Raw genomic sequence first — 15533 nt, forward strand, 5'->3', positions numbered from 1 at the left:
CAAAGAATGTTATCATGAAGACATAACTCTTAAGCTGAGAACTGAAAGACAGTAAGCAGGAGTTAGCAAGGTATACAATAGGAGAGAGAAGCATCCTAGGCAGATGGAAAAACCACGAAAAGGCTCTGGGACAGAAGAGTTTGGTATGTTTGAGGAACTAAAAGCAGGGAGAGCAGCATGAGACAGGCTGGTGAAGGAGGCAGCGTCCACAGAGGATTAGGTTGTTATTCTTAGTAAAATGGGATAGACTTTAAGCAATAGAGTGACATGATCTGATTTACTTTTTAAAAGATCATTCTGCTGGGTAGAAAATGAACTGGAAGAGGGTAAGAGTGTAAGATAATCAGTGATGGTGATAGTGATGTGGCTAATTCCTTGAGCATGTACTATGTGTCATGTACATTTCTAAGCATTTCACAGTGATGAACTCAATTCTCACTATAACCCTGTCAAGAAGTTGCTATTATTATTTCCATTTTCAGATAAGCAAACTAACGTTCAGAGAAATTAACCAAATAGCCCAAGGACTAAATGATTTCAATCAGAAGGACTAAATGATTTCAAGAATGGATTTAAGCACATGTGATACAGCTCCCAGGCAACACTCTTAACCACTGAATGGCAACTTAATGTCCTGGTAGTACAAGAAAAGCACCTAAGACCTGAAAATACACTGACCTTTAATGTTTTATGTATGTGTATAAAGTAGATATTCTTAACCATTTTTACATCTCAACCACATCTCCTCTCACCCCTAAGAATCTGAAGAATGCTATGGGCACTATCCCTGGTGACCCTTTAAATGCTTCAGTTTCAGAAAGCTAAAATTACTGTATAAATGGAATTAAGCATGAACAACTTAAAAGTACCTAATCAAAAGATTATATTCAGTTTTAATTATAGTTATCAATTTATCTAATCCTAGAAATAGGATACTTGATAGCTGGTTAAACAACAGTAGCAGCAGGAAAGTGGTTAAGTTCTAGTCTGGCCCATGGCCCACTATTTCTGAAGTACTAGCTAACTAGGAAGAACACTTTTTTTAATTTTAGAGGCCACAGGGTAAAGAAGTCCAATTTGACTTGAGAGCTACCTGTAGAATATCTGGATTATCAGACAGCAGTGTCAGTGAACATTAAATTCACACAAAATGTTTCAAATGCAATCTAAAGAAACATGAACAATTAAGATTGGGGAATATGGAAAACATTTTCTAAAAAGTAAAAAATAACATACTTACTTAATTATAAACTTCCAAGTATTGGCATGAAATGCATGGTCCATACTGGAAATAACAGAGCAGATATCCAATAAAGAATGAATAACTGCAAAGAAAGATAACAGAACTTTTAAGACATCCAAATGTCACGGGGGTGAGTTTCTCCTATAATTAAAACTATCTACTGAACAATTTCAACATTTGATTGAATTAAAATACGTAACACAATTTGGAAATAGTTGTGTCAAAAGAATTATTTAAACTAAGTGTCACACTTGTTAACGGTTTTTATAAATATTGAATATTAACTTTTGAAGTTTATACCTACCAGATGACCTAAATAAAACTAAAACTGTTTAGTGGAATAAAAGCTGTACCCTATTATAACTGAAATATTCTACAGATATAATTCTAATCCAAAATGACAAAACAAATTGCTAAGGAAAGAAAATCTAAAAAGGAAGAATTCAAATTAATTTCCATGGTATTCATGCAAGGCTTTTACTTAGCCTGTGGTAGATTATTTATAAAAATGGCCACAATGACTGCCCTTTGTGAATCCACACTTTTCCACAATGACTCTGAGCTAAACACTATGACCTGCTGTGGCCCGGGGGACAATAATAAAATTAAGGCAAGCAGAAACTTGAAAAGTGCTAGCATACAGCGACCTGCTCACTCTTTTGCTACTCTTAGAAACCCTGAAACCACTGCCATCAAGTATCTGAGATGGAGTGAGCCTGCTGGATGATGCACATGGCTTTCTCAAGTACTTCTGCCTCTGCCAACAGCCAGATGTGAATGAAGTCACTGAAGTCACATGGGTGAGCTAGTGCCCCAGGTGGATCAGAGAAAGTTGTCTCAGGGCATCCCACCCTAAACTGCAGACTCACAGAATCATGAACAAATAAATAGTGAATAAATAGATTTTGAGGTGGTGTGTTGCAGAGCAACAGGTGCCTGATACACTGCACAAAACCAACTTACTCTCTTTATACCAAAGTTTTGAATGCAAACTTTGCCTTTATATTGTTTTTCAAACTCTTGGTCATAATCCATTAATGAGTGATAAAATCAATGAAGTGTGTTACAACCAGCAATTCTTTAAAAATAAACTAGTATTGGCCAGGCACGGTGGCTCATGCCTGTAATCCCAGCACTCTGGGAGGCTGAGGCAGGTGGATTACCTGAGGTCAGGAGTTCAAGACCAGCCTGGCCAACACGGTGAAACCCCGTCTCTACTAAAAATATAAAAATTAGCCAGGTGTGGTGGTGGACGCCTATAATCCCAGCTACTCATGAGGCTGAGGCAGGAGAATCGCTTGAGTCCGGGAGGCGAGGTTGCAGTGAGCCGAGATTGTGCCACTGCACTCCAGCCTGGGTGACAGAGTGAGACTCTGTCTCAAAAAAATAGAATAAAATAAAAATAAACTAGTATAAAGTGCATCACATGTAAAATGAGATATTTCATTATAATATGTATATGAGAATAGACATATTTACATACACATATGCACGTATTTATATGTATTCTGGAAGGAAATATAAACTGCATCTCAGTATCAGTTATGGTTAAAAAAATGTGAAAGTTATTGTCTCTGAATATGGACAACCTCAGAGATTATAAAGTTATATAAGTTAATCATTGTGGAGAAATTACAGTAACTAAATACGCAAATCTAGGTTAAGGTACCCAAAATAAATTTTACAAATTCCAAATTTAAAGATTAAAAATTTATTTGGTAAGATTTAAATCAATTTTAATGCATAATTAGTAAGAAAATAACGAATCATTACGAGACAATTTTAACTGATACATGATTTATAGTCACCATATACTAAGCAGAAAGTTTTCTTCACTCACCTATTACCATATTCAAAATATCATCATTGTTATCTACCAAAGGGTCCATGCAAACCATGTCCAGCAGTTCCATCAGCTGCTTTTGAAGAGAATAGGCCTCCTTGAAAAGAGCCTGGAGAAGGTCTGAAACTAGGTGTAAACACCCAGAATACACAGATTCACTATTCTGATTACAGATAAATAAAAATGAGAGAAAAAATAAATCATAAAAAGCTCAAGAGCCAAATTTACTTTAATTCATACTATTAGAGATCATAAATTTACTGAATCACACATTCATTCATTATTTAGTGAATATCCATTAAATATAGTGTGCTTCAAGAGATGCAAGCATGTATAAAATATTATTTCTGATTTCCATGATCTTGCAAATATATAACTAAAAAAGGGTAACATTAGGCCAGGTGCATGACATTTTTAGCATCCTATCAGCAAAGAGAGGTATTAATTAACTAATGATTTTCATTCGCCCAACAAATAGCAATATTAAAACTGTCTGTGCCCCATAAATTCTAGGCAAGCTTTTGTGCCTCAAGGCTATCTTTGGCATGTAGAGATGGACTAAATAAAGATTAACTTTCCTTTATAAAAGGAAGTTCTGACATCTAATAATAATGGTAATTGAATATTGATCAATGCAACATGACATAACTATTTCAGGATCCCTATGTCTGTCTCAACACAAATTTTTAAAACTTCTTTCTTCATAGCGGGAAAATAAGATAAAACTAAAAAACCCCAAAAAGCCACTTTTTATGACTTCCTTAAAACCACTTTTTTTGAAACAATTATTTACTAACATGTTCTTTATTCTATGGAAAAGTCTATTTCAATATAGACTAAAATGTAAAATTTTATACAAACATTATTTTACTCAGCCCCTATGCACATTGATTATATACCATTCAAAGTATAATTAGACTTTTACTCACCTTACAATGCACAAATGTGCTTTTAATTATATGAAGGACTGAGGAGGGGAGACTCTGAATATTTTCCAACATGATGGATTCCTGTGTGGCACAGACATGCTGAACACATCCTGTAAGAGCTCCTAAGAGCTGCACCATCGTCTGTGAAGGAAGGAAATTTCATTCAGAATATATTTTTTGTGCACTGAAAAGGTATTAGTCAGTATGCTAGGTGCTACAAATACAACAGTGAACAAAACACAGTCTGTTCCTCTTTTCACAGAACTTTAGTCTATCAGAACTACAAATACTGGAACAACTGTCTAGCCATTTAGAATCCTAACACAAACTTCAAAACACATGGCAGGTGTTCTACACATATCCCTTGAAAATACAGGTAGGGTCAGCTAGCTTGATGACTTGTCTTCTTATAAGAGTTTATTATTCAGAATTCATGTTTCTATATTCACGTCTTTAATTCTATAAATTTAATTCCAACATTAGGCCATTACATAAGAATACATGGCTAATCAGTATCAGCATAAAAATTTTGACATTCTTTAAGCTCCCTCTCTCTCCTGTTTTCTAATACATTTGACTTACTTGTAAAATATTCCTTAGAGTGGTCTGGATTTCCAAATTTTGGCTTGACAGTCCTCTGGCTTGACTGGTTAATTCATACATCATGTCATCAAATAATTTCACAGTCTGTAAAAACAAATCAAGTAATAAACAGGAATAAGAGAAATCACTAGAAAAGACAAAACAAAACTTTACAGAGAAAACACAATACGATAATTTGATTTTGCACTAGTAACATCCACGGGCTATCATCTAGCTTAACAATTGTATTTAATTAAGCACAAAATATAGAGAAAAGGTATTTTTACAATATAATCCCCCCAAAAGCCTCAAACAGAAATTTATTTTCCATTTCTATGGTTTGAATCTATTTAATAGCATCAATTTTTTAAAAAAATCACTCAAAGTTCATGTTTTAGAGATGCAAAAAATAAAAGTATTACTTTTGCACAATAAATTTGACTGTCTTGAAGAATCCACATTCATACAGTCATTTATAAGGGTATTTTCTGGAAGGAATTTGCACTGAATCGCCTATTCACTACTCACTTATTTTCTAACCAGTTTCCTTTTGACCCAATTCAAGCTAACCTTCCCGAATTAAGGGTACAGAATTACAAACAAGCTTTTTGTCTGTGAAAAGTTAGCCACCCTAGATCTTAATACTTGGATCTTTCTAACAATTTAAATGACCTAAACATTACAAGAATAGCAACATAGTCAACAATACAATGCAGTTAAAGAAAATACTGTTTCCCATAGGCCTGTTAACACTCAACATCCATTTTCATCTATATAACAGTTGAATCTTTTTCTGGTGGTCAAGAACAAATTCTAAGAAATATTTCAGATAGAGAATCATCAAGTGACTATGAGTACAAGAAATCTGAAAGATTAGGTTTAAAAGCTAAAGTTAGAAACCCATTTCAATATGAGATTAATTACAAATAATGTTTCATTTTGGCACCAAAGTATCTTTAGTTCCCTCCATTTAAAACAAAAAAAGTATGCTTGTGCTTTTCAGAGAAAACATACACCATATATATCTAAAAAGTAATCATGTATTCTGTGAATTTAATGTTTTCTCTTAGTTACTTGATTTTGCCAATATTCCAGCTTTTTTTTTTTTTTTTTTTTTTTGAATTGAGGGTTTCACTCTGTCACCCAGGCTGGAGTACAGTGGCTTTAAAATACAAGAGCATTTAAAATTGACTACAAATAATTTAAACTCAGTTAGTAAAAGAACCATACAATCCGAAAATATAATTTTTTCTTTTTTTTTTTTTTTTTTTTTTGAGAGGGAGCATCGCTCTTATTGCCCAGGCTGGAGTGCAACGGCACGATCTTGACTCAGTGCAACCTCCGCCTCCCATGCTCAAGCAATTCTCCTGTGTCAGCCTCCCTAGTAGCTGGGATTACAGGCACCCGCCACCACGTCCAGCTAATTTTTTGTACTTTTAGTAGAGACGAGGTTTCATCATGTTGACCGTGGGTGGTCTCAAACTCTTGACCTCAGATGATCTGCCCACCTCAGCCTCCCAAAGTGCAGGGATTACAGGCATGAGCCCCCGTGCCTGGCCTATAACAGTTTTTAACTGCCTAATGATCACACTAACACCATTATAGTCTCACATGAGATCTAGTTACTCCTTATTTTTATTTTGAATATATTTGATATATTAGAAAAACAGAGCCATAATTAATAATAAATTATCTAAGACTGAGGCTAGATTCCTTATAACATGTATTTTCAGGTAATAGTATTATACCTTTGGTAACACTTGTGAAAAGAAAGTCTGCTCCAATGTCAGGTGGTTCATATGAGGTAAAAACATTTCTACAATAATTTTCAAAATTTCTGTAAAGCAAATAACATTTTATAAAAATATTGTCATGTCAGTCAACAAAGGCCACTGTCTTTTATTAAATGCAAGAATACTACCAATCTAAAGCTTGATACACTTTCCAAATACCACATTTTTTTTTTTTTTTTTTTTTTTTTTTTTTTTTTTTTTTTTTTTTTTTTTTTTTTTTTTTTTTTTTTTTTTTTTTTTTTTTTTTTTTTTTTTTTTTTTTTTTTTTTTTTATACATCTTTTCCAAATACCACATTCTATATAGATAAACTATTAAGTAATAGCCAAAAAAAAAAAAAAGAGAGAAAGGAAACAACCTACAATTGTGGACCAGTTAAATAGGTGTGTGTACATCTATTGAATAGGATCTGCCATCATTAAAATGACATTTTAAAACATGAAAAATGTTCATAATGTAGTTAAACAAAAAGTTTCCAAAATATAACACCAATTTTAATATAGATAAACATGTACAAAGAATGATGGATAGGCTGGCAGGAATATACGGAAATGAGATGAGACTGTTCTCATCAAAATCTTAACCATTTCAGATTAGATGTTTGGTAATCTTTTCTGTTTTTCTATATGTTTCATATTTTCCACAATGAACATGAATCACTTCTATACTCAAGATAAAAAAATAATTTACTTAAAAAAAATTAGGCCATGCATGGTGGCTCACACCTGTAATCCCAACACTTTGGGTGGCTGAGGCAGGAGGACTGCCTGAGCCCAGGAGTTAAAGACCAACCTGGGTAACATGACAAGACCTCATGTCTACCAAAAAATAAATATATAAATAGAAAATTAGCCAGACATGGTAGCACGCACCTGTGGTCTCAGCTACTTGGAAGGCTGAGGTGAGAGGACTGCTTGAGCCTGGGAGATGGAGGCTGCAGTGAGCTATGTTCGCACCACTACACTCCAGTTTTGGTGACAAAGCAAGACCCTGTCCCCCCAAACAAACAAACAAAAATATAGGCTAAGCATCATGGCTCGGACCTGTAATCCCAGCACTTTAGAAAATGGAGGCAGGAGAATAGCTTGAACCCAGGAGTTCAGGCTGCAGTGAGCTATGATCACACTACTGCTCTCCAGCCTGGGCAACAGAGCGAGATCTTGTCTCGAAAACAAAACAAAACAAACTTTGGGGCCAGGCTCAGTGGCTCATGCCTGTAATCCCGGCACTTATGGAGGCTGAGGCAGGAGGATCACTTGAGCTCAGGAGTTTTGAGACCAGCCTGACCAACATGATGAAACCCCATCTCTACTAAAAATACAAAAATTAGCCAAGTGTGGTGAAGCATGCCTGTAATCCCAGCTACTTGGGAGACTGAGGCAGGAGAATCACCTGAACCTGGAAGGTGGAGGTTGCAGTGAGCAAATATCACGCCACTGCACTCCAACCTGGGTGACAAGACGAGACTCCAACAAAAACAAAGGAAAAAAAAATTAGGTCCCATTACACAACGTAGATTCAAATTATAAATGAATATTCCACAACCAAGTGAACTCTAAATAGAAAAGCTAACTCAAAATATGAGTAAACTGAGCAGTCTAGTCTTAACTCTCTTCTAACTAGAAGAATAAATCTCACCAAGTGAGACTGATGAAGACATGAAAATGAGAAAGTCAACTTCCTCCAAATGATAAATTTGTTATCACCTAGACAATCAGCTTTCGGCAATTTAGAAAGCATCTTCTAAATGACACTAAACATGTTAGAGGCTGATAGTTATTCAGTAGACTGTAAATCATGTTTTATATAGGTCTAATCGTAACAACTAACGTTTAATATTTACAATTTGTTTATACATACATCATCAACAAAACACTTTTGGTATTTATCCAAAATGTAATTTAAAACTTCTAAGTGCTGGAATTTGAAGGAATTTGTTCATTTCAAGTAACTGAAGGTTATAAAGGCTGTAACACAGAGAACAGTTACATTTCAAGGGAATACAAAACTATAAGGACACATCCACTGAGGTATGTGGGGACTCAGACCTTAACATCAAAGTAAATCATACAGTTAAAACAATTTTACTTACGAATATGCTCAATCCAACTGTCAGAATGTTGAGACGATGAGTAGGATAATTAAGGAAGATACTAGTATCATAGTAATAGGGTATTCATTACTCAGAACAAACTTAAAAAAAAAAAAAAACCCTTTTGAAATTTAAGCAATGACCCATAAGAGATTGGAATTGGACTCAGATTACTGGCTTAATTTTGCTTTTAAAAAACTTAAGATTTATTAGGTAAACAGTGTTGTGAAAATACATTAAAGAAATATTTTGAAATTGCCCAGGGACAAACTTGCCTTTCAAACTATGCATAGTCATGAAATATTTTTGACAGATGAGAAACAGTGCTACAATAATCCACAGATTTATGATTTACTTACTTATTTTTTTTAGAGAGAGGGTCTCGCAAAGGGCCGGGTGGGGTGGCTCACGCCTGTAATCCCAGCACTTTGGGAGACCTAGACGGGCAGAACAAGAGGTCAGGAGTTCAAGACCAGCCTGACCAATATGGTGAAACCCCGTCTCTACTAAAAATACAAAAAAATTAGCTGGGCATGGTGGCACATGCCTGTAATCCCAGCTGCTCAGGAGGCTGAGGCAGGAGAATCACTTGAACCTGTGAGGCAGAGGTTGCAGTGAGCCAAGATTGCGCCATTTCACTCCAGCATAGGCGAGACTGTCTCAAAAAAAAAAAAAAAAAGAGAGACGGTCTTGCTGTCACCCAGGATGGAGTGTGGTGACATGATCACACTTCACTGCAGCCTCAAGCTCCTGGGCTAAAGTGATCCTCCCATACCAGCCTCTCAAGGAACTGGGATTAGAGATGCACACCACCATGCCCAGTTTGTACTTCCGATTTCTATTACAAGAAATTTCTCTTTCCTTAACATTTCTATAGTACTTAATTTATACCTAAGTCACTCATCACCTTCTATCTTATTTTCATATTACTTACATACCTATCTTACCAACCTTATTTGACTGAAACTCTTCTGCACATAGCAGCTTACGAATACATGACAATAAATTCTTCATATACACCATCAAGAATAACTGTTAGAAATGTTGTACTGTAACAGCACTGTAAGAATCATCAAAGAATGTCAATAAGAAAAATGAATAACCTGGCCGGGCACAGTGGCTCACGCCTGTAGTCCCAGCACTTTGGGAGGCCGAGGCAGGCAGATCACGAGGTCAGGAGTTTGAGACCAGCCTGGCCAACATGGTGAAACCCTGTCTCTACTAAAGATACAAAAAATTAGCCGGGCATGGTGGCACGTGCCTGTAATCTCAGCTACTCGGGAGGCTGAGGAAGGAGAATCGCTTGAACCTGCTTGCTGTGAGCTGAGACTGCACCATTGCACTCCAGCCTGGGTGACAGGGTGAGACTCCATCTCAAAAAAAAAAAAAAACCCATAATCCTACCACACTAATACAAGAATTCATTCCTCTTCTGAAATCGTATTTTCCACATATATTTTTTACAGCAGCAATCAAAATGAGGTCATCATTAACTCAAATTTGAGTTCAGTAGGGTAGAATCGGCCTCATGAAAAAATTTCAGTAAAGCTCAAATAATTACTAGCTGTTCCAAAATTAGTTATGATTATGCAAACATGCAGGTAAGGCCTGGAAAATATTACGTAAAATGCAAAACATGAAAATGATTTTGGGGGGTAATGGCATTGTAGATTTATTGCAAATTTTTCATTTGTTAAAATAGTGAGGCTAAAATACTACCATAAGCTGAAAAAAAAGTATTGTCTAATTAGACTCACAAGTATTTTTAAAACATGAAATATTTTTAGCCCTTTAACCAATGCTTACTATGTGTCAGGCACTGTTCTAGGTGCTAAGGATAACGCTGTGAAGAAAATCAACATCCTGCCTTTATGAACTTTGCAACATAATGTGTAGAAGTGGAAAATATACAAAGCAAACGAGCATTTCTTTTAACGGTAATGTGCTTTTTAGAAAACCGAACAGGCCAATGTGATACAAGTGTAAGACTGGGTTTGGGGGAACTGCCTCAGATTGAAGGCTCTGAAAAAGCCCCTCTAAGGAAGTGACATTTGGGCCAAGATATAAACATGAAATATGCAAAAGGCTGAGAAAACAAATCAGGCTGAGCAAAAAGATTTTGAGGTAGGTGAGCCTAATGTATTCATGAACAGAGTGTAGTTAACTAGGTATGCGAGAAGGGCAAGGCTTAGATCACCTGGAGCCTTGAAGGTAAAGTGGTTTAAAAAGGGAAATGACGAGATCTGTATTTTTCCCCTCTTAACTTTCTTGGAATAATGAACTATGAGTAGAAACAAGGAAACTATTAATACTCCAAGTGAGAGGTGCTAAGGGTTTGGAATCAGAGCGATAGCAATGAGGATGGAGATAAATGGACTGATTCAAGACATAGTTTGGAATCAGAAACAATAGAACTTACTGATCGGGTGTGTGAGACAGAGAGGATTCAAGGTTTCAGTCTGTGAAACCATTTACTCAGACGAAGAAAACTAGAGGAAGTTTGGGCTTTTTTGAATATGTCGTTTGAAGTGCAAAGCTAGGTGGGAATGTTGACTTTCAACTTAATGAAGTCTCTCTATAAGCTTGTGGGGAAGAAGAGGAATCACGTTCCGTGTCTCTGTTCTCCCAAAGCCTAACACCATGTCTCACACACATTATGCACGCAGTTTTAAGTGTTTTTGAATGTTTTGAGGGTGGCTATTTGTTTTCAAGTTGAAACTCCTTGAAGATGGCAATTCTGTATCTACACAAAAACTAAAAAAGGGGGCTTTGGCACCTTCTGAGATTTTGCTAATGTCTAGGTGAATGACTTCTATGTGATTATATGGGGCTTCAGCTGCACAATATTTGTGCAGTATTGAGATTCTCTCAAGTGAAGGTTACTTTTTTTCTTTTGAGTGTAATTGTATAAAGCTGGGCTCAAATGTTGTGAAAAAGATACATATACATATGGTTCACCATGAAAGGCTAGGATTCTAGGCACATTTACAACCACAAAGGCATGAGACCAATCAAGAATGTGCTGCACCCGGACGAAGAAGACGCTAAGCGCCTCAAATCCAACAGTTGAAAGCCAACAACAAGCGGAAGCAACTCTTTCAGAAAGACTCCAGCCTGGGCGAGAGGAGTGAGAACTTGTCAAAAAAAAAAAAAAAAAAAAAAAAAAAGAAAGAAGAAAAAGAGGTCTGAGAGGGGAAGGAGGAAAATCATTTTTATTTACTGAACATCTTTTAAAGATTTCACACCATAGAACTAGCTCCTTTAATTCTCACAACGCTAAGAAAGGCCTTATTCATATTCACCACCCCTTTTACAGGAGACAAAAGCTGAGTATCTCGCGTTACCTCAAACTATTAAGAGCCAGAGCTATCCTCACACCGCAGGTCTCAGTCCTTCCCTCCCCCATTACCCACTAGCAGAAGTATTTACTTAATTGCAAGCAACGAGTACAGAAAAACTCAAAGAAAGAATGGAAGAAAACGCCACATCTACTGCTAAAACCTTGGGTCAGAACACGTCCGCGAGCCTTTCCAGGGCCAAAGCCTTAGATCTACCACGGTTGTCGCTTCCCCTCCAGTCCCTCGCTTTTCATCCCACTCATTGACAAAGAAAAGAGGGGGTTCAGGCCGCGGTAATATAACCCAGCCTGGGGGTGGGTCTGAAGGGACAGAAGAGAAAGGTTCGCGACCCGCCCACACCCGTCTCTAGGTAGAAGTGACAACCAAGGAAGGATATGAGGAGTCGCGGCAGGACGGACGGCAGTTCCCGGCGGCATAGCTCCTCTGGCCAGCTACTTAATTCTTCCAGGGGAACCGCGCTAGCTGGGACCGCGCGTTCCTGAGACATACTTTCGTCAAACAGGAGAGCTTCAAACCAGTCCCGCCAAAGCCGAGACCGGAAACTCGCAGTCCCGCCAACCCTTGCGCGCTCTCCGCCGGCTCCAAAACCATAGAGAGGAGGACGGCTGGTTTCTTGGTGAGCCCGGGTCTCTAAGGCCGGAAAGAAAGTCGGGCTTCTCTAGCCGCTGGAGGACTCGACTCACTGGTGCGCGATTTAGGTCCGGAGGAAGCGTCATGAGGTGAGCTTTTTCAGACGCGCGATCCCAGGACACGTCGGGAAGCTAGCATCCCCAGGTCTGGATCACTGTAAACATTACATTCAAATGGGGAGGTGAGGGCCAGAAGTCCCCACTTCTGGGGTCGGATTTGTTCTGGGACCTGCAGCCGGAAGTGACTCCAAGCCTTGCAGCGTGATGGGAGAGAAAAGAGGCGCGTTCCTAGCCATGGGACTGGGTGACCCGCCTCTCCCCCAAATTGTAAATCTTGTGTAAAGGGAACAAAGATCCCACTTGCCAGAACTGTGAAAATTGAGGCAGATAGTATAGTGTCTAGCGCAGTAGATAGAAGATTCTCGATAAAGTTGCTTCTTATTTCTACAGGTCTCTCCAAACTACTGCAGTGCCCTAGTTTGCGTTTGTTCTGCCACCAAATTAGTCTTTACTAATTATTGCCAAATTACCCCCACTTCCATACACTTAGGGCTACTGTTCTCGACTAAATGTTTGGAGTGAAGTCTTGGATGAATTTACACACACCAGGCCATACCTATGCATGTTTCTAAAGGGACGCTCACTTACCAAAATAAGATACTGCACGTCTTTTGTAAAAGACAGAAGTGAAGTTATTCTGGAAGCTTAGGGGGTGAATATGGTTGGACACAATCAAGACAGCTGAAAGAGAGCAAGTAGCTAGGCTGTCCTGTCTGAATATCTTGGACTTTATGTTTGTCCAGGTGGTGGTGGTGGTTGTTGCTGCTGCTGTTGTTCTTCTGTTTGTTTTTATAGTTCATTTTCTTCTCCCACTTTTGAACCCTTAAGGTGTGTATGAGTGTCCAAATCTCTTATCTCTCTCTCTTCCCCACGACTTTTTAAGAAAAGGCAGCTGTATAGTGGGACGGGGAGGGGTGGGGGTGGCTGTTTAATATTACACTTTAGTGAAATGTGCCATTTTGCTTTAATCATCATTTTCTTTTTTTTTTTTTTCTTTCCAGAGCTGCATGGAAAGAGGACCAAAGACGTCTAAAAAGTCATTTGGAAATATCTCTAAATATTTGTTACCATGTATAAGCTGCTAAAGAGAAATTGGGCCCAACAAAACTAATTGAATAATTAAGGCAGGTTTGTGTGTGTCATCAAATTCTATCCAGAAGTTGAAGAATCTGAATTTAAAGATTGTGTGCATTTAATAAGAGGATGACCTTTCAGTTTAATTTCACTATAGAAGACCATCTGGAAAATGAATTAACACCCATTGGAGATGGAGCTTTGACCCTGGATTCCTCAAAAGAGCTGTCAGTCTCAGAAAGTCAAAAAGGAGAAGAGAGGGACAGAAAATGTTCTGCAGAACAATTTGACTTGCCTCAGGATCACTTGTGGGAACATAAGTCAATGGAAAATGCAGCTCCCTCTCAAGACACAGACAGTCCACTCAGTGCAGCCAACAGTTCAAGTACCTTGGAGCCACATGGAAGACAGCCCTCCTTGAGAGCTGCCAAAGAGCATGCTATGCCTAAAGATTTAAAGATGTTAGAAAATAAAGTCATAGAAACATTACCAGGTTTCCAGCATGTTAACTTATCAGTAGTGAAAACCATCCTGTTGAAAGGGAACTTCCGTGGAGAAAACATAGTTGCAAAAAGCTTTTCTTCTCACTCTGATCTGATTACAGGTGTTTATGAAGGAGGCTTAAAAATCTGGGAATGTACCTTTGACCTCCTGGCTTATTTCACAAAGGCCAAAGTGAAATTTGCTGGGAAAAAAGTCTTGGATCTTGGTTGTGGATCAGGTTTACTGGGTATAACTGCATTCAAGGGAGGGGCCAAAGAAATTCACTTTCAAGATTATAACAGTATGGTGATTGATGAGGTAACATTACCTAATGTAGTAGCTAACTCCACTTTGGAAGATGAAGAAAATGATGTAAATGAGCCAGATGTGAAAAGATGCAGGAAACCAAAAGTAACACAAGAACTATATAAATGCCGATTTTTTTCTGGTGAGTGGTCTGAGTTTTATAAGCTTGTACTAAGCAGTGAAAAACTTTTTGTAAAATATGATCTCATTCTCACCTCAGAAACCATTTACAACCCAGATTATTATAGTAATTTGCACCAGACTTTCCTTAGACTGTTAAGTAAAAATGGGCGTGTACTTTTGGCCAGCAAAGCACATTATTTTGGTGTAGGTGGAGGTGTTCATCTCTTTCAGAAGTTTGTAGAAGAAAGAGATGTTTTTAAGACCAGAATACTCAAAATAATTGATGAAGGATTAAAGAGGTTCATAATGGAAATAACGTTTAAGTCTCTTGGTTAACGTTCACTGCGTATCCAAAATGAAATAAACAGAAGGACCAAAAATTTGAGTGTTTGATTTCTGTTTTGCTATTATTTTTTCTGAAATTTTGATGTTGTTTGTTTAGTTTTGTTTATCCAAATCATAAGTGAGCTATGTTACCAATCTTGTACTCACTAGGTGAAGCTGAGAAAGTATCCTTGTGCATTTGATGAGATCTCCTGGGAAATCATTTTGTAGGAAAATCTGGTATTCTCCATCTTCATTCTATTTGACCTTTTACCACCTTTGACATTACATGAAATTGTTCCCAGGAAATCCTGCCATTTCTTCTCTCAAGTCTGTGAATTTCTTCCCAGTCTTCGTTAGTTCCTTGTTCACATTAATATACATCACTAAATATTAGGTTGAGGCCTTATGTAAATAGGAAGAGGTTTTTGTTTCATTTTGTTTTTATATTCATTTACCTTGTGTAGTAAGGATCAGAATGGTGAGAATTTCACTAAATTCACATGGAGATGAGGAAACAAAGGGAATCTGTGACAGAGTATAAAAGTGATACAGAGTACTTGTACTACTTGAGGTTTACCCTTTATAGCCAAGTAAGAGATCCTGCGGTCTTGGTAGGAGGAAAAAGAATAAGAAAGGAGAATTCCAGATTTGAGGGAGTATAGACTTCTCACCAGTTGTTAAATAGTAGGAA

The 15533-nt window shown here is 37.5% G+C and overlaps 2 protein-coding genes across 9 annotated transcripts in view; one reads left to right on the top strand and one right to left on the bottom strand.

The window, feature by feature from the left end:
* C12H1orf112 (chromosome 12 C1orf112 homolog) overlaps window positions 1-12431 on the bottom strand; it is a 58549-nt gene extending 46118 nt beyond the window's left edge. For 2 of the 7 annotated variants that reach the window (XM_030823998.1, XM_030823995.1), the window contains exons 1-6: window positions 12217-12390; window positions 8482-8521; window positions 4598-4702; window positions 4016-4156; window positions 3084-3249; window positions 1241-1325 (exon numbers count right to left, since the gene is read on the bottom strand). Coding sequence is in view for 4 of the 7 variants with exons in the window: in XM_030823995.1 (XP_030679855.1) it covers window positions 1241-1325; window positions 3084-3249; window positions 4016-4156; window positions 4598-4681 (476 nt within the window). In the remaining 3 variants the exon portion in view is untranslated. Of the gene's footprint in view, window positions 1-1240; window positions 1326-2983; window positions 3250-4015; window positions 4157-4597; window positions 4703-6345; window positions 6435-8481; window positions 8522-12216 lie in introns of those variants that run through there. The other 5 variants (XR_004032609.1, XM_004089817.3, XM_030823997.1 and 2 more) reach the window with 5 other exon arrangements.
* A 22-nt stretch (window positions 12432-12453) lies between these two features.
* On the top strand, window positions 12454-14895 carry METTL18 (methyltransferase like 18). Of its 2 annotated transcripts, none has more exons than XM_003258852.3 (2): window positions 12454-12614; window positions 13531-14895. In XM_003258852.3, the coding sequence occupies exon 2, from the start codon at window positions 13733-13735 to the stop codon at window positions 14849-14851; it is 1119 nt and encodes a 372-aa protein (XP_003258900.2). In that variant the 5' UTR covers window positions 12454-12614; window positions 13531-13732; the 3' UTR covers window positions 14852-14895. The 2 variants fall into 2 exon arrangements, with proteins under 2 accessions (XP_003258900.2, XP_003258902.2); XM_003258854.2 differs by having other exon boundaries at window positions 12511-12559.
* Window positions 14896-15533: the final 638 nt, after the last annotated feature.

This window comes from Nomascus leucogenys, chromosome 12, assembly GCF_006542625.1.
Source record: "Nomascus leucogenys isolate Asia chromosome 12, Asia_NLE_v1, whole genome shotgun sequence".
NCBI lineage: Eukaryota > Metazoa > Chordata > Mammalia > Primates > Hylobatidae > Nomascus > Nomascus leucogenys.